Source organism: Mesoplodon mirus (genome assembly GCF_964341445.2).
Source record: "Mesoplodon mirus genome assembly, chromosome: 8".
NCBI lineage: Eukaryota > Metazoa > Chordata > Mammalia > Artiodactyla > Ziphiidae > Mesoplodon > Mesoplodon mirus.
Window position 1 is genome coordinate 33,594,205 of NC_138984.1, and position 19,296 is coordinate 33,613,500.

At 36.9% G+C, this 19,296-nt stretch overlaps 1 protein-coding gene across 2 annotated transcripts in view; it reads left to right on the top strand.

Moving 5' to 3' along the window:
* Nucleotides 1-4,273: 4,273 nt before the first annotated feature.
* The window catches only part of ICA1L (islet cell autoantigen 1 like), a 70,796-nt gene continuing 55,773 nt past the window's right edge, over nucleotides 4,274-19,296 (top strand). For both annotated transcript variants that reach the window (XM_082630492.1, XM_082630493.1), the window contains exon 1: nucleotides 4,274-4,884. In XM_082630492.1, coding sequence (XP_082486618.1) covers nucleotides 4,757-4,884 — 128 coding nt within the window. In that variant the 5' untranslated portion in view covers nucleotides 4,274-4,756. The remainder of the gene's footprint in view (nucleotides 4,885-19,296) is intronic.

Below are 19,296 nucleotides of genomic sequence, written 5' to 3' on the forward strand. Positions count from 1 at the left end.
AAGCCTGCGCACAGCAGTAAAAAGCCCCCACTCGCCACAACTAGAGAAAAGTCCATGCACAGCAACAAAGACCCAATGCAGCCAAAAATAAATTTATTTTTAAAAAAAGATATTTATTCTACATAAAATGTTTTAATAGCTTAACTGTCAGTAGCTGCCCAATGTTTTTTTTTTTTTTTTTTTTCATATTCTCCCTTGAATTTAGAATGACTGTTTTGGAACTGTTGTCAACAATGCATAATAATATATTGGAATGCTTCCTAGCATTATCAGGGGGAAAGAACAAATGAAAGTTTTAATTGACATAAAATACACATAATTGAACAAACAACCCTGCAAAATGAAACATACTATCTGGGAATTTCTGATAAGAACACTGAAATCTTTATAAAAATTCTTTTGATGTATTATAGTTTTGAAAAATCAGTTGCTTATAAGGAGAAATAATAATCTTTGTGATGTACTACCATACCTCCTATTCTTAAAGGGGAAAAAAATGACACTTTAACACTATGCATGTGCAAGGGTATTCAACTAATATCTTTTGATTTAAATAGCCACTACTTGGAATCAGGTTTCATTAGACAAGTGATATCCAAACTTTGCTAACCAGAAACTGCCAGTTATAAAAATAGCAGGAATTTTTAAGTCACTTTAATACTGACATTTTTTGACTATCAAAGACTTCTAGTAGTAACCATATTAATAATGTTAATTATTATTTTGTTATATAAGCCAAATATATCTTTAATATAACTTAGTAGAAAAGGAGTTATTTGGTTTAATAGAATTAGATTGGCTATCATTGGCTATTAGTTCCACTGGTTCACAGGTTTGAGGAAGTATATTATCTAATGGCAGTGTCTATAAAAACAGCAAAAAATTACCCCACCATAACAATCATGTGACATTTTATTTTATTTTATTTGGCTGTGCTGTGTGGCTTGCAAGATCTTAGTTCCCCCACCAGGGACTGAACCCCAGCCACGGCAGTGAAAGCACCTAGTCCTAACCACTGGACCGCCAGGGAACTCCCATAAAAGATCTTTATTTTAAAGAAGAAGAATATATGTGTGAGGTCAAGTTATTTGACCAGATTTCATGCAACCAGTAAAATGGCAGAGTAACAATCTGAATTTGGATTTATCTGAGTCTAGAGCTCAAGCTCTTAAACATACATATTCTGCCTATTCTTCAGTCATGCATGAGAACAATGATTTTATACATGCAAAGAATAAATGAGAAAACGTCTTCACCTACATGAAAGAAAGTTTATATATAAATTTAAGTGGTAGTTATTGGTACCAAACTACCATGTTATGTTCAGCTTTGCACGTTTTTGCCTTAAAAATTAATTTCAATTTTAGTATACCACTAAATGTATTAGCATAATAATATGTAAATATGTACTTTAAAGATCCATTTCTGTATTTTCATATAGGAATCATATATAAGCAGAAAGGAACTTTAGAAATTATCCTGTTATTCATATCATTTTAATTATCATGTTATTCATGTTATTAAAGGAAATCACAACCCAAACAAGTTAAATATCTAATGTGAAGGTATACAGTCCATTGGTGATAGAGATAGGAGACATGCTTCTGGGTAATAAAAGACTACAGAGAAATGATCTTGGTTAGGTACAATTTGATAGAAAGTTTAGAAACGTCAAACAATTCTATGTACAGTCATATGCCTGGGACTTATTAATACCAAATAAAGTTCAGTGGTGGTTTCAGGGGGAGGACATACTTTTTATATGTCTGTAACATTTCACATTAAAAAATAATCACTTCAATAATACTGTCTAATTCTAGCCTGACTTGAATAAACAAAAATGCAGTATGAGAAAGCCAGCACGCTTACCTTGTCACGTTTAAGTATTACTAGTATGAGCACCTGGGAAGATAGCATCTCCCTACTCTGACTGCCATTTGCTTGATAAAATCAGATTACGGGGGGGGGGGTCATGAATTGGGAAATTGGGATTGACATGTATACACTAATATGTATAAAATGGATAACTAATAAGAACCTGCTGTATAAAAAAATAAAGTAAAATTTAAAAATTAAAAAAAAAATCAGATTACAAAGTAAGTGGAACACCTTGAAGAAATGGAGCTATTTCCATGACAGCAGGCTCCATGACATCAGGTTCAACAGATCCCTAATCCTTAAGAGTAAAACAGTACAAAAGAGTAGAATTATTAATATACTTTCTAATATAAGTTGAGGTTTTATTTAGGATATTAACCAGAGGTTTGCTTGATGGTGCAGAAATAAAAGTAAAGATCATTCCTCTAAGGAAATCAAGACTCCAGGTTGGGATACCAGATTTTCGGATCTCCACATTCCAAGCCATCTGATGGTCTTTTCTAGTTAGCTTGTGGAAGCCTACAATGGAGGAAAACACTGTTTATACTAGGATAAATCTGATATGTTGATAGGATATTAAACAGCAGTTCTCTAAATGTTTGTACTTCTTAATGAAATTAAACCCTCCCATATAAAGTGTTTTCATGGTGTTAAATCCTTTCATTTTCTAAAAAAGGTTTTTTTAAGTAAAACTAAATTTTAACTATTGCAGTTGCCTCATTTGTTAAGGGACTCAATGCCATTTAAATAGTTCCTACCCATCCAACACCGTGAGTGAGAAGACCTGATTCTTGCCCAGGAAGAGCATCAGTAGCTCTACCTTGTTTGCTGACTCCTTTCCTATACTGTGCCCCTACCTGCACACTTTTCTTAGTGACCTATGAAGGAAAGTGATTATGTGTAAATGCTACATTATGTGGCTCAGAAACATTGTATATCTCTCAGTAATTTTCCCCAATTAAGTGAACAAAACCAACAGGTCTAGCCCCAGAGTCATTACCCTGACTTCTTGCTGTGTTCCTTGGAGGCCCATTCTCTGCTTCAGATTGAGTTAAACTTCATCCTGTTGGAACAAGAGCTTCCTAAAATATCCCAAGAAACTTACTATGGTGCATAGTAACAATTGGGAAGTCATCTTGCTTACCATATTAGAATAATTTGTTTTAGGTAATTAATACTGTATACTTCAGTTGTCAATTAGCTATCTTTTTTCTGTTCATTTATTGATTGAATAAACATTCATTCAGAACTGAGTGTGTATTAGGCACTGTGCTAAGAGACAAGGCTATGGAAATGCATAAGAGGAAGCATCTAATGGGGGAGACAGGCAGGTAAGTACTTACAATACAGTACAGTTGTTGAATCTGAGAGTAGAGGGACACCAAGCTTGGCATGAGTGAGTCAGGAAAGATCCGAGGAAGTACAGCAATCGTCATATTTGCCAAATACTAATTCTTACCTTTTTAAGGATCTGGACTTTGAGATGCTGAGGAAAGCTTAGATTCTTTCCTCTAAGGAAAAAAAAAAAAAAGTCAAAATTTTGCATATTATTTCATGTATTCACCTTGACACCCCATATATCTCAAGGTAAGCATTCCTGGTCTACAGACTTAATATTTTCAGTCCAAATTAACTCTGATGCATAAATAGCCTACCCTTTTCCCTATTCTAAACCTGCTTTTTTCAGGTCTTTAAGTTAAATACTTTGTAATAACATTCTAGAATCTCACCACATCTTTATGTCTTTCATGTTATAGACTTTAGTTACCACCTCAAGCGTCGAAACTTTTTTCCTTGCTAGCCCATATGTCACAGTTGTGATTAATTCGTATTTTGTAAAGTTTTAGTTGATAATTTTTGTGTCACCTTTAAAAAGAAAGCACTTTGGGGACTTCCCTGGTGGTCCAGTGGTAAGACTCCGTGCTCCCAGTGCAGGGGGCCCGGGTTCAATCCCTGGTCAGGGAACTAGATCCCATATGCGTGACGCAACTAGGAGTTCTCATGCTGCAACTAATAAGTCCACATGTCGCAACTAAAGATCCTACGTGCCGCAACTAAATATGCGGCAACTAAACATGCCTCATCAAAGATCCCCAGTGCCGCAACTAAGACCGCATCACAGCCTAAATAAATTAATTAATTTTAAAAAAAAGAAAGCACTTTGGGTTTAAATTATCTTCCACCAATAACATAACTTTACTTTTGCCTTATTTCCAATTTTTTTCTGAGGCTTTTAGGTGCAAATTTTACCTCTGACTCGATTCATTTATGACAAATTATGGTTATGTAACTGTGCACTTGAGGTCAGTTATTAACAGTTATTAACTTAATCCTCTTTAAACCTTTAAAATAAGAGTTACATACAGCACGTGAACGTTTACCGCGCGAGGCCACTGGTGCTGAGAAGCGCCCGAGAGTTCAGGAATAACCGAGGCTCAGAAGCTTCCGTCCTCCGAGGGGCGGCAGCCCAGGACCCGGCAGTTGCAGTGGGGCTGGGAGGAGGCTGGGGACCCGGGCTCCGGGCTCAGGACTCAGAAGAGGAGCCGAGAATTCCCCCCCACTTCCCCACGCCTCGGAAGTCTCCCACTCAGTACCTTATACTGATGTTCTGACCGGTTTGGTGTTTGTCATTAAATGAAGAGGAATTCGGGAAAGGAGGAACAGAGAGGGTCCCGGAGTTTCTTCAAGAACCGGCCGAGAGCCGCGGCTCCCGCGGAGTTACGCGAGAATCTGAACGGAGTGAACGCGGACGCCGGGGCAGAGGCGCCGAGGGCAGCGCGGCTTTTGCGCTCGCCAAGCCGTGGGGTTTAAATCTCCCGCCTCCCGCAGCCGGAGCCCGACACCTCCACGCTCTGGTGCGGAGGGGTACCGGCTGCGGATGCGGCTTGGCAGCGGCGCAGGGCTCGCGAGCGGCGGCAGCGGGAACGGGCGCCGGGACCGACCTCCGAGCTGCCGAACGCGACCCGAGGCGGCGGAGGACAGGCGCGTCGCGGCTCCGGCGTCGAGGTGAGTGTCTGCGGCCTCCTCTGGCCCCCTCTCTCCGGGCGGAGGAAGGGCCGCGCCCTCCCCGGCGGAGGCTAGGAGGCCAAACCCTTGGTTCCCATGGCGACGCCCCAAGGTGGAGGGGAGGCGGGAGGTGCCCGCCACGAGCGCACGCGGTCTCTCGGGGCTTCGCCGGCCTTCACGGTTCCCTTGGGGACCCCGGCCCCTGCGGCCTCCCCTCCCGGACGAGGTCCTGTCCGAGCTCCTCCGGGCTTACCCTGGGCAGATCGGGCCAAGAGTAGTTTTAGGCGTGGCAGCGTCCCCTCGGCCCGAAGGGAGCTTCCACCCACGCTCGCCCCGGGTAGCGAGCGAACGAGCGCAGGGGCCTGAGGCTTGTTTGGGTGATTTCTCTCGAAGGTGCGGATCGCTTCCATTAGAAGCAGATGCTCACGGCCTTTAGGTGCTTTCCTGCTGACCTCCTTTTTATGTTGTGCTTATTTTTCATGTTATTATTTTGTAGTAGGAATGTCTTCCTTACAAACTAAATGGCTAGCAATGGGTAAAAACAAAACACAAGTAAATGTGCGGTTTAAGACAAAGTGCAGAAGGCGCGAGCTCCCGAGGGGTTCCGCGCACAAATCTCACTGCCTGAGGCCTTTATCCCAGCGCCACGCACCGGTCCGGCTCGTGGAAACTGGATCATCTGGTCAGATGCCCAAATGCTGTCAGCTGTCAGATGATACCTGATGCTCTGAGAAAGATGGAGAGTGGAAAAAAAATCCATCCTGGCAACTAACCCGCGATGCTCTGGATTTGCCAGTAGAGGGTGTGGGATTATTTTTCATGTAATAGATGATCTTGATGCACAGAGCATGAAAGCAATCATAAACTCTGGGTCACTGTGAAATAGCTTATGGGGAAGATAACGTTTCTCCATCGTTTGGGGTTTTTTCTGAGTATTTATGTATTGATTTATTTGGTCACGACTCAGGCAACGTACTGTAAGATGATATTACTTTAATCATCTTCACATCAATATTTATGGAGTAGCCACAGGTGCCCATCCTTTAGTAGGAGTTAATTATATGGAGTAGCCACAGGTGCCCATCCTTTAGTAGGAGTTAATTATACATTTATTGGCCAAATAAACATCCAAGAGTATGTATATATTTTTATATGACCAACCTTTTTAGTCATTTTATATTCGTTGTGTATGCCTAATGTACTCAGTATTCTTTGAAATTTCTGTGTTTATTTAATAGTGCAAAATGATTGTACATCTTGACATTAAAACAGTTATGTGCAAGACATTGTTCTAATTACCAGTAATTAATGTTAGAGTTAGGTGGTTGCTCAGAGATCAGCCAGTCCAAAGTGCAAAAACTACAAACATTAAGACTGGTGGAAAAACTAGGAAGCCATATTTTTATTAGAAATATTTATTATAAAAAAATTTATACCAATGACTGAACTAGGACAAAATATCAAAACATTAAATATCAGATATTAAACAAAACACAGTATTGTTTTGTTCTACTGTGCTGTCAAACTTTATTTCATTGTGTGGTACATACTATATTAAAATTTTTTCCCTTTCCTTTATAGTTTACCTTTCTCAGTACTCACTGTGCCTCCTTTAAATTTTTATTCTTTAACAACAACAGATGGGGTGTGTGAAGGACTTTTCAGTATGTCTGTGACTGGAGAGATTTCCTCATGTGAACTGGCTTTTGTTATTTAATAACATCCTTATTCCCCTTTTCCCTTGTTTGTTTTTCATTCGTCTATTAGGTTTCTTCCTTTTTTCTGAAGTCAGACTTTTCAAACTTCTTGCATCCAATATTCACCTTCTATGTAATTATTATTATTATTTTCCTATTGTAGACTCATTTTCAAATAACACTTTAGGTTTTAAAAGAATTTTTTTGTGTGGATTTAGTTTAGATTAAAAAAAAACCAAAGCCCAAAAACTGAATTACCACAATAAATACAGTTACAACAGCCAACATTAACAACTGTTCACATTGTGTCATATTTCTTTCAAATATTTTTTAAATAAAGAAATAAAACATTTCCAATAAAGCTAAAGTTGTTTTTGTATCATACCCATTCTCTTCCTGCCCACTATATATTGCTCATTTATATTATTCTTTTTTTCTTAATCTTGCTAGAAGCATGTAAATTTTAGTAAGTTTTTCAAATGAACCAACTGATTTTCTCTATTTGCTTGTTTTCTATTTCACTGATTTCTACTCTTATTTTTATTATTTTGTTTCTTCTACTTTGGGTTTACTGTGCTCTTCTTTTTCTAACTTCTTAAAGTGGAAGTATAAATAATTGATTTTGTACCTTTTTTACTTTCATATATTGATAGGTATTTAAAGCTATACGTTTTCTTCTAAGCATGCTTTAGCTGCATCCCACAAATTTGGGTGTTTATCATTTAGTTTAAAATATTTTAACATTTCTCTGTCACTTGTTATCTATTTAGATGTGTTACTTTACTTCCAACTATCTGGGAATTTTTTTTAGATAGATCACTGCTGTTGATTTCTCAGTGTTGTTGGTGTCAGAGGACGTACTCTGCACTATTTCAAAACCTTTAAATTTATTGAGTGTTTTTGTTTGTTTGTTTTCTGCCTATCCTAAGCTCTGTCTCGGTGAATGTTCCAATTACCCTTGGGGAAAAAATTTGTATTCGGCTGGTGGTGGTGGTGGAGTGGTCTATAAATGTCAGTTAAGCCAAGTTGGTTGAGAGTGTTGTTCAAATCTTTTAAATCTCCACATGTTTTATGTATTCTTGTTCAGTCACTTACTCTGGGGGGAGTGTTAAGTCTCTAATTATGATTGTAGATTTGTCTGTTTCTCCCTTTAGTTCTGTCGATTTTTTTTCTCATATTTCGTGGCTCTGTTATTAATCACATACATATTTAAGATTGCTATGTCTTTTTGATAAACTGACCCTTTTATTATTATGAAATGGTCATCTTACCTCTGAAGATACTTTTTACCTGGAAGGCTGTTTTGTCTGACATTAATATAAGCTTAATGTTTGTCTCATATCTTTTTTATCCTTTTCCTTTTAACTCATCTGTATTTATGTTTAATGTGTGTTTCTTATAAACTACATATAGTTGGGTTGTACTACTTGTTATCTAGTTTTACAGTCTGCCTTTTAACAGTATTTATATCATCCACTTAATGTTTTTGTAATTGTTTTCTGTGTTTGGATTAAGCACAAAATATTGGTGTTCTTTTTCTGTTTCCCCACTTACTCTTTGGTCCTCTTTCCTGCCTTCTTTCTAGTAAATTGAGTTTTTAAAAATATATTCTACTTCTCCTCTCTTGACTTTTTAGTTTTGCCTCTTTGTGTTTTTTTTTTTTTGATTGTGCTAGAGATCACAATATGCATCTTGAATTTATAAAGCCTATTTTCAAATTTCTAGTACTTCATGAACAATGTAGGAGTATTACAACTTAGACTTCCATTTATCATCTTTTTATCTTTTCTTCTGTTATATATTTTACTTCTACATATGCTTTATATTTTTTATTTTTAAAGAACCAATAATCTTTTAGTGAAATTTAAAGATGCACATGTAGGGCCTCCCTGGTGGCGCAGTGGTTGAGAGTCCGCCTGCCGATGCAGGGGATACGGGTTCGTGCCCCGGTCTGGGAGGATCCCATATGCCGCGGAGCGGCTGGGCCCGTGAGCCATGGCCGCTGGGCCTGCGCATCCGGAGCCTGTGCTCCGCAACGGGAGAGGCCACAACAGTGAGAGGCCCGCATACCGCAAAAAGAAAAAAAAAAAAAGATGCACATGTATATTTTTGAAACTTTCTTTGTGTTTATCAGTATATATTTACCCATTTTGATTTCTCTCTTGCTTCCTGTAGAACTGAGTTTCTATATATTATCATTTTCCTTCACCCTAAAGAATATTTAGGATTTTTAGTAGTGTAGTGTAGGTCTGCATGGGATAAAGTCTTTCAGTTTTTATCTGTCTGAAATTTTATTTTCCTTTCATTTTTGAAGGATATTTTTATTGGGTATAGAATTCTTGGCCAACTTTTTTCAGGACTTAAAGATGTAGTTCACTTGTCTTTTGTCCTCTTTTTTTTTTTTTTTTTTTGTCAAGCAAGTTTCCTTCTCTTCCTTCTGTTCTGCCAAAGATGAAAGGAGTCATGAGTCCTAGGCAGGACTATTCACTTTCTGGATTTTAGTTCATTAGCTTTTTTTTTTTTGCATCCTCAGCTCTCTGATTGGCTTTAAGAAAACACATAATTTTGTAGGTTATCTATCAATAGTTTATTCTCATTGTTAGGAAGGGAGTTCTCTTAACTTTCTGAAGTGGAAGTGGAATACCAGTACAATACTGATTTAATTAATATTACTTAAAAATCCCTTTATTACTCTTATTTTCCAGATTTTTCCTGGTTATTCTTATATTTTGTTTGCCCAGTGAACTTTTGACTGACTTTGTCATTTTAAAAATAATTGCAATTTTTTTGAAACTTTTTTAAAAATTTATTTTATTTATTTTTGGTTGCATTGGGTCTTCATTGCTGTGCGCGGGCTTTCTCTAGTTCAGCGAGCGAGGGCTATTCTTCGTTGCGGTGCGCGGGCTTCTCATTGCTGTGGCTTCTCTTGTTGCAGAGCACAAGCTCTAGTCATGCGGGCTTCAGTAGTTGTGGCTCACGAGCCCTAGAACACAGGCTCAGTAGTTGTGGCGCACGGGCTTAGTTGCTTACGGCATGTGGGATCTTCTGGGACCAGGGTTCGAACCCGTGTCCCCTGCATTGGCAGATGGATTCTTAACCACTGTGCCCCCAGGGAAGCCCAATAATTGCAAATATTAGTAATGATTGAGATTACATTGCATACATAGATTAATTTAGAAACAAATGACTTCTTTACTTTATTGAGTCTTCCTATCCAAAAACAAGGTGTTTCTGTTCCTTTTAAAGGCAACTTTCTGTTTTAGTAGTGCTTTTAGTTTTCTTCATATAAGTTATTTGGTATTGAAATTATTCCTAGGGATTTTAATAGGGACGAATTTTTTTCTTGCATTATATTTTCTAACTATTTTTTGGAAATCAGTAGGAAAACTGCTCAGTTTTATATACTAATTTTATAACCAGCTACCTTCTTAAAAGATCTTATTGCTTCTAATAATTTCTCAATACATTGCCTTAAGTGTTCCAGGTATACTGTCACATCATGTGTAAGATTATACTAATCCCCCATTTTTTTTTAGTCGCATTCTATTGTTTAGCACTTCTAGAACAATGCTAAGTAATAGAAAAATGGTGGCCTTCCTTGGTATTGTTCCTTGCTTTAATGGGAATGCTCTTGGTGTTTTATCATTAAGTACTATAGTGCATTTGAGTGTGAGTGTGTGTATGTATGTATGCCCCCTATTAAAGTAGAAGCCATATATTCCTGTTTTATGAAAATTTTCTTCATAAGATATCAAGAAGGGATGTTAAATTTTATTAAATACCTTTTTATCATGAAAGATGAAAAATTATACTTAACATTGCTTCTTACTAACATTTTAACAGTATGTTCTGGAATTTTTGTCACAGATGATTTTTATCAAATTTTTCTTATTTTTACATTATGTACTTTACATTATGTATTTAACCAGTCATAAAAATTAATTTCTGTTTTGTTTGTTATAATCACATTTAGATTTAACAGAATTAAATGCTCATTTCTACCCCATTTCCCCATTTCTCCATTTTATAAATTCTTGATTTTTAAATATATTTTACTTGTATGGATTGTGGCTTCAAATAATTTTTGTTTTGTTGTTTTATTTTAGGAGGGGTTTATGAGTGCTATACTTCTGATTCTTGTATATCTAAAAAAACCTTGTCTAGATACTCAGCCTTACGCAAATACCATATTTTATTGATTCTAAGATGCACCTGTTCATATTTTCACATCTCTGAAATCATTTCTGTAATCTGAACTTTTTACCAATATGTATCTGACAATTGATGATTTGAAAGCACAGTTTACTTTGTAGCCCTTTTTCTTATATAGAGGTACATAAAATAATGGTTCACTTTTCAAATGATGGTGTCTTCAATTGATGAAATATGATAATTACAAATTATTCCTTTACCTAAAAATAATTTTTTATCTTTAAGATTGGCAAAGACCAGAAAATTGGTGAGTTGTAGTGAATAAGCACTTTCCTACATTACTGGTACTGGGCATAAAAACTGGTACAATCTCTATGGAGGACAATTTAGCAAAATGAAAACAATTTAAAATGCATAAACCCTTTGATTCAGCCCTTATACTTCCAGGAATTTATTTTATAGGTATACTTGCATGTATTTTAAATAATATATGTATTTACTAATTTTAGCATGGTTTGAAATGATAAAATTCTGGAAGCAATCTAAATATCCATCAATAATAGACCAGTCAAGTAGATTATTGTACATCCATATACATGGAATGTTATATATCCATTAAAATTGTATTTCAGCTACGTAGAAAATTCCATGTTATATTCTTTTTCCCTTAGTACTGTACAGTCTCACTTTTATCCATTCTCTAATGTGGCTGAGGAGATGCCTGAGGCCAGGATAAACTATTTAATTTGTAGGTGGCCCTCTTTTTTTCTGTCTAGATGCTAGTAGCATTCTTTCTTTACCCTTAAAATTCAGCAACATTCCACAGCATGTCTTATTCTTGATTATTCTCTATTAATTTTTCTTGGAACACGGTGAACTCTTTCAATTTTCAGCTTTATATTCTTGAATATTTTGGCTGTTCCATATGTCTGTCTGTCTCTAAGAATATTTCTTATGTTAGATCTCAACTGTTTATCTTCCAAATCTATACATCATTTTGTTCTGTCTGACCACTTTGTTTGAATCTAACCACCTTTATCTTGTAATCTTTATTCTGAATGATTTTCCCAGGCTTGTCATCAATGTTATTCACTTAGTTTTCTGAAGTATCTATTCTGCTTGGAATTGTTTCTAATGCAGTTTCAAGTTCTGTGGTATTTTTTTCCTCTTCTTTTTCTTTATATCTTTTGCTTCCTTCAGCTCTTTTTAAAAAATCTCTTTTATGGAATATTATTCCATTTATCTACAGGCAGAGCAATTTTTCTTTAAACCTGTTTTATGAAGCAATTTTTCAAATTTGTATATATTTTTCTCCTTCTCACGCTATGGTCCCTCCTTTTCTTATAGTGCTACTTTTTCATGTTATTTATTTTTCATATTATTTATTGTTGAAAGGGGCAGTTCTATTTTGGCCTACTTTTTTTTTTTTTTTTTTTTTTTGAGGTATGTGGGCCTCTCACTGTTGTGGCCTCTCCTGTTGCGGAGCACAGGCTCCGGACGTGCAGGCTCAACGGCCATGGCTCACGGGCCTAGCCGCTCCGCAGCATGTGGGATCCTCCCGGACCGGGGCACGAACCTGTGTCCCCTGCATCGGCAGGCGGACTCTCAACCACAGCGCCACCAGGGAAGCCCTATTTTGACCTACTTTTTGCCCAAGAGTAGTATAAGTAGTTTTATATAACCCTGTACCATGGAATAACTAGCCCTTGGAATAACTGCCTTAGAGGCTGAATAGGTAGGTGACTGGGTACATTATCGTGATCTCTTCTTTAACTGGCTTCTTGGTGACAGTTTTCATATGCTCTCTTGAAGCAGTTTCCCACAGCATATGTTAATCACTGGTTCCAGAGGCAGGTCAATGCTGATATATCTCTGATTTTTCTAGGGTACTTTTGTCTGCTATAAAAGGTTAACTACCAGCTTGTTGTTTCTGTTTCTCTACAGCCATGCCTTGCCCCTTGGCAGGGAAAATTAAAAATATCCTGGCCATTGTAGGTTTTAGGGAGCCCAATACATAATACCTCTCACCTTTTTGTTCCCTCTTGAGATTGAAACCAATTCAGACGTAGTCAAAGACCTAGGCAGATGGAAATAAAATATCAGCTTTATTATTGAGAGAACTGTTAGAGGATGTGTATCATGTCAATGGTCTTTTAATATTTTTGTCCCCTAGTCCAGACCTGGAAGAACCCACTCAAGGGAAAGTTTGGGCCTTCATACTAGACACACTTACCTAAGACTTTTGCCTCACACTGATTAGGTCACAAGTGTTGAGTAAAAGGTTAAAAAGGACTAAATTCACTAATTTTATGACTTGATAAATTAGCTCTACCCAGTCAAGAAATGTAGACCAATGGTTAATTCACCCATCAGGCTTCTCGCTGTAGGGGAGAAAGGGCAAGAGGCTGGGAATATTTATAGAAAATTTCTCCTCGTAGAAACCAGAAGAGCTTAAAACAAAGCATTCCCCACCTTAAACATAATGATCTCTTCTTCAGTAGTCTTCTTTGCTAGTGATAATATAGGGAGATAGGCACCAAGTAAACTGCCTACCTCTTCCTTAAATCTGGCTGCTATGCCTTTAAGAATTCATGTTTTCAAGTTAGTGATTAATTATTGGAATTGCTCTTCAGGACCTAGTCTATTTGCCAGAACCGAATCTGCTTCAGACTAGAGGAGATGCATGTCAAATTTGGTCATCCGCTTTGAATCTGATTCAAACTTCACTGTATCTGACATTTACTCATTGGCATCAGTGCTATGAGATGTGGCAATTTTTTCCCCATGGGGGACCTGATTTAATGAATGGAGGGTTTTATTTATTTATTTATTTATTATTGAGATATAGTTGATGTAGAATATTATATAAGTTACAGGTGTACAACAATTTTTAAAGGTTATACTCCACTTATAGTTACTGTAAGACATTGGCTGTATTTCCTGTGTTGTACAATATATCCTTGTACTTATTTATAAATAAATATTATTTTATTTTATAAATAAATACCTCTTAATCTCCTACCCTTATTTTTGCCCTTTCCCCTTCCCTCTCTCCACTGGTAACCACTAGTTTGTTTTCTATATCTGAATCTGTTTCCTTTTTGTTATATTCACTCATTTCTTTTATTTTAGATTCTACTTATAAGTGATATCATACAGTATTTGTCTTTCTCTGTCTGACTTATTTCACTTAGCATAATAACCTCCAAGTCCATCCATGTTGTTGCAAATGACAAATTTCATTCTCTTTTATGGCTGAGTAGTATTGTATTTATGTACACCACATTTTCTTTATCCATTCATCTGTTGATAGACACTTAGGTTGCTTCCATATCTTGTCAATTATAAACAATGATGCTATGAATGTTGGAGGGTACATGTCTCTTTTCAGATAGTGTTTTTCTTTTTTTCTGATATATACCCAGGAGTGAAATTGCTGGGTCATATGGTAGTTCTATTTTTAGTTTTTTAAGAAACGTCCATACTGTTTCTTAAAACAGAGGGAGAGAGACAGAGGGAGATTAGACACATACACAGAGGAGAAGGTGATGTGAAGACAGAGACAGAGATTGGAGTTATGTTGCTATTAGCCAAGGACTGCCAGCAGCCATTAGAAGGTAGAAGAGGGAAGAAAGTATTCTTCCCTAGAGTCTCCCAGAAAGTACAGCCCTGCTAATACCTTGATTTCAGACTTCTGGCCTCCAGAACTGTGAGATAATAAATTTCTAGACTTTTAAGCCACCAAGTTTGTGGTAATTTGTTACAGCAGCCATAGGAAATTAGTATATTGATCATACCACTGCATTCTTTTATATTTTCTTATCTCTTTGTGGATTTCTTTTCATTTGTTCCACTGCTCTATGGTTCTGGTGCCAGTATCATTCTGTTTTAATTAGTAAGATTCACATTCAGGCTTATTTTTTCAAGATAATTGTCATTTTGTTAAAGTTGTACATGTCCATGACCTTTAAAAGTCAAATATTAAAGGATTATAATGTTTAAAAGCAGTTCTTCCAATCCTGCTCCAGTTCCAATCTCCAGTGTCATGTACCTTCAGCCCTTTTTCTTCTCTGGTATTTTCTAAATCACATGTTTATATGCTACGTTTTGATTTATTAATTTAAAGCATTATCTACTAGGACTTAGCTCTCCTTCACCACCACAACCTAACCCTATATTACAATTTTTATTAAATCAAGTAAGTGTTTATGTTACTGTGAACTAACAAGTATTTTTAAAACTTAGTCAAAAAAATATTACTGAGACTGATGTCGAAGAGCATACTGCCTATATTTTCTTCTGAAGTTTTATGGTTTCAGGTCTTATATTTAACTCTTTAAACTTATTTTTGTGTATCATTGAGAAAGTAGTCCAGTTTGATTCTTTTGCACATAACTGTCCAGTTTTCCTAGCACTATTTATTGATGAGGCTCTCTTTCCCCCAATCTATATTCTGCCTCCTTTGTCAGATTAATTGCCCATGTAAGTGTGGGTTCATTTCTGGGCTCTGTGTTCTGTTCCGTTGATCTATGTGTCTGTTTTAGTGCCAATACCATACTGCTTTGATGACTGTAGCTTTGTAGTATAGTTTGAAATTAAGGCGCATGATACCTCCAACTTTGTTCTTTCTCAAGATTGTTTTGGCTATTCAGGGTCTTTTGCGTTTACATACAAATTTTAGAATTATTCTAGTTCTGTGAAAAATGCCATTGGTATTTTGTTCAGATTGCATTGAATCTGTGGATTTCCTTGAGTAGTATGGTCTTTTTAATAATATTAATTCTTCTAATCCATGAGCACGGTTTATCTTTCCATCTGTTTGGGAAGTCTTTGGTTACTTTCATCAGCATCTTACAGTTTTCTGAGTACCAGATTTTTACTTCCTTAGTCAGATTCATTTCTATGTATTTTATTCTTTTTGATGTGATTGTAAATGGGATCATTTTCTTTCTTTCTTTTTTTTTTTTTTTTGGCTGCATTGGATCTTAGTTGCGGCAGACAGGATCTTCATTGAGGTGTGCAGGATCTTTCGTTGCAGTGCGCAGGCTTCTCTCTAGTTGTGGCATGCGGGTTTTTTTCCTCTCACTAATTGTGGTACACAGGCTCCAGGGCGCATGGGATCTGTAGTTGTGGTGTGTGGGCTCCAGAGCACATGGGCTCTGTAGTTTGTGGCACACAGGCTCTCTCACTGAGGCGTGCTAGCTCAGTACTTTTGGCGTGTGGGCTTAGTTGCCCCACAACATGTGGGATTTTGGTTCCCTGACCAGGGATCGAACCCACGTCCCCTGCATTGGAAGGTGGATTCTTTACTGGGCCACCAGGGAAGTCCCTAAATGGGATCATTTTCTTAATTTCTCTTTCAGATAGTTCTTTGTTAGTGTATAGAAATGCAACAGATTTCTGCATATTTATTTTGTATCCTGCAACTTTACCAAATTCATTAATGAGTTCTAATAGTTTTGTCATGGTATATTTAGGATTTTCTATATATCGTATCATGTTACCTGTAAACAGTGACAGTTTTTCATCTTCCTTCCCAGGAATGATTTGGATTCCTTTTATTTATCTTTCTTCTCTGATTACTGTGGCCAGGACTTCCAATACTATGTTGGATAAAAGTGACAAGAGTGGGCATCCTTGTCTTGTTCCTGATCTTAGAGAAAATGATTTCAGCTTTATAGGCACATGAAAAGATGTTCAACATCACTAATTATAGGGGAAATGCAAATCAAAGCCACAATGAGATATCACCTCAAAATAACAAGTGTTGGTGAGGATGTGGAGAAAAGGGAACCCTTGTACACTGTTGGTGGGAATGTAAATTGGTGCAGCCACTATGGAAAACAGTATTAGGGACTTAAGTAATTCCTCAAAAAATTAAAAATAGAATTACCATGTGATCCAGCAGTTCCACTCCTGGGTATTTATCTGAAGAAAACAAAAACACTAATTCAAAAAGATATATGCACCCCTATGTTCATTGCAGCATTATTTGCAATAGCCATGATCAGGAAGCAGCCTTAGTGCCCTTCAATAGATGAACGGATAAACAAGATGGTATACACACACACACACACACACACACACACACACACACACAATGGAATATTACTCCGCCATAAAAAAGAATGAAATCTTGCCATTTGCAAACATAACAAAACAGAAACAGAGTCATAGATACAGAGAAGAAGTAGGTGATTGCAAGAGGGGAGGGGTTTGGGTGGAGGAGAGATGAAGGAGGTGAGGAAGATTAAGAGGTACACATTTCCAGTTGCAAAATAAATGTCACAGGTATGAAATGTACAGTGTGGGGAATATAGTCAATAATTATGTAATGTCTTTGTATGGTGACAGAAGGTAACTAGATTTATCATGGTAATCATTTTGAAATGTATAGAAATAGCAAATCACAATGTGTGTAACATAGTGTTGTAGGTCAATTATACTTCAAAAGGAAACAAACTCATAGAAAAAGAGATCAGGTTTGTGGTTACCAGAGGTGGAGGGTGGGGAGAGAGAAGATGGATGAAGGCAGTCAAAAGGTACAAACTTCCAGTTATAAGATTAATAAGTACTAGTAATGTAGTGTACAACATGAAAAATAAAATGGACACTGCTGTATGCTGTCTGAAAGTTGTTAAAAGAGTAAATCCTAAAGAGTTCTCATTACCAGGAAAGAAGTCTTTTTCTGTTTCTTTAATTTGTCTCTATATGAGATGATGGATGTTCGCTAAACTTGTGGTAGTTATTTCACGATATATGTAAGTAAAATCATGCTGTACACCTTAAACTTATTCAGTGCTGTGTGTCACATATATATGTCACATATATATTTATATATATATATAAAACTGGAAGAAAAAACCTAACTTAGTTGGTTTAGTGCCCTATAACCATTCCTCCTTTTTTGAATATCATTTCCCTTCTTTTTATTGGAATTAATACTGGCTTTTTTTTAACCTAATTTTCTAAATAACCATTGATTTTTTTCCCCAGTTGCTCTAACATTTCTGCCATATGGCTATGAGTAATATGCTCAAACATATCAGTTATGTTTCCTAGTGATCTGCTTTCTAGAGTCATTAATCTTCCTGCTTGAATTTGAGCTGCTTGTTCTGTGTAGCTGTCATCTTAGGCCTTCCCTTCATTGCTTTTCCAGATTTGATTTAGTTCTTCTCATCATGCATTACTGCTTTTGAGAAATCTGCTCTTGTTCTGACTCCCGGTGCTTTGTATGTGATCTAATTTTTATCTCTTAGAACTTTCAGGATCTTTTTATCCCTGCTTTTCTGAAAGTTTACAGTGATGCATTTTGGAGCAAATCTCTTTTTGTATGGCTATGTGTGTCCTTCAGTTACAGGAAGTTTTCTTCAATTATTTCTTCCCTTAGTCAATCTTTACAATACTCTTTAGACAAATATTAGACTTCCAGGACTGTCTTTAATTTCCTTAACTTTTTTTAAATGTATTTATTTATTTTTGGCTGCATTGGATCTTCGTTTGCTGCGCAGGGGCTTTCTCTAGTTGTGGTGAGCAGGGGCTACTCTTCATCGTGGTGCGCGGGCTTCTCATTTCGGTGGCTTCTGTTGTTGCGGAGCACAGGCTCTAGGCGCGCAGGCTTCAGTAGTTGTGGTACGTGGGCTTCAGTGGTTGTGGCTCGCAGGCTTTAGAGTGCAGGCTCAGTAGTTGTGGCGCCCAGGCTTAGTTGCTCCGCAGCATGTGGGATCTTCCTGGACCAGGGATGAAACCCGTGTCCCCTGCGTTGGCAGGCGGATTCTTAACCACTGCCCCACCAGGGAAGTCCCTAATTTTCTTAACTTTTTTATGGTTCTACTTTCTGAGATATTTCTTATAGTTTTCAACCCTTTTATTAACGTTTTAAAATTTTCAACTATTCTATTTTTTTCCCAATGATTCTTTTTTATTCCTTTATTATTCCTTTCTAAGTGATAGTCTGTTCATGGAAGCAGTAGCTTTACTTATCTCTCTGATAAGATAATATTTTATAAGACAGTATTTGAGGGATATTAGTTAGAGAGTTATTTTTTGTTTTGTTCCCCTCCGCAAGCCCCATATTGTCTTTGTTTCCTTTCATATATTTTCTTTTTTGTTGTTGTTGGTTTAGGTCAGAGGTCTTTCTTGATGGAGAGTTTCCTCAGATATCTGGCTATCTTTGGCTCTCTATATTTAAGATTATAACAAAGCTAATTGGAAGCTTAGTATGTGGGAGTGAGCTTGTCAGCTGGTGAGTTTCTCCCTAGGGTGAAAAGGCAAAGATCTATCCTTTTAGAATGTCCAAATGAAGTACTCCTTTTCTCTGGAGCTTTTAATTTTTTTCAGAGAAAAGAATGTTCCAGTCTTCTCTGAGGAGTGGATAGGTGTGTGTAGTGCTTTGCTACTGGTGAGCAAGGAAGGGGAAAAGAGCTTGAAATTCAGTGATTCGGCATGTAAACTTTCACTTAATCATTTTTTTTTCAGGCCAAGCCCTCTGCTGTGTTAGCTTGCCAAAGACCAGAGCTTTCCATGTTTAATTTCTTCAACTTCCATTGAGTGACATAGATTA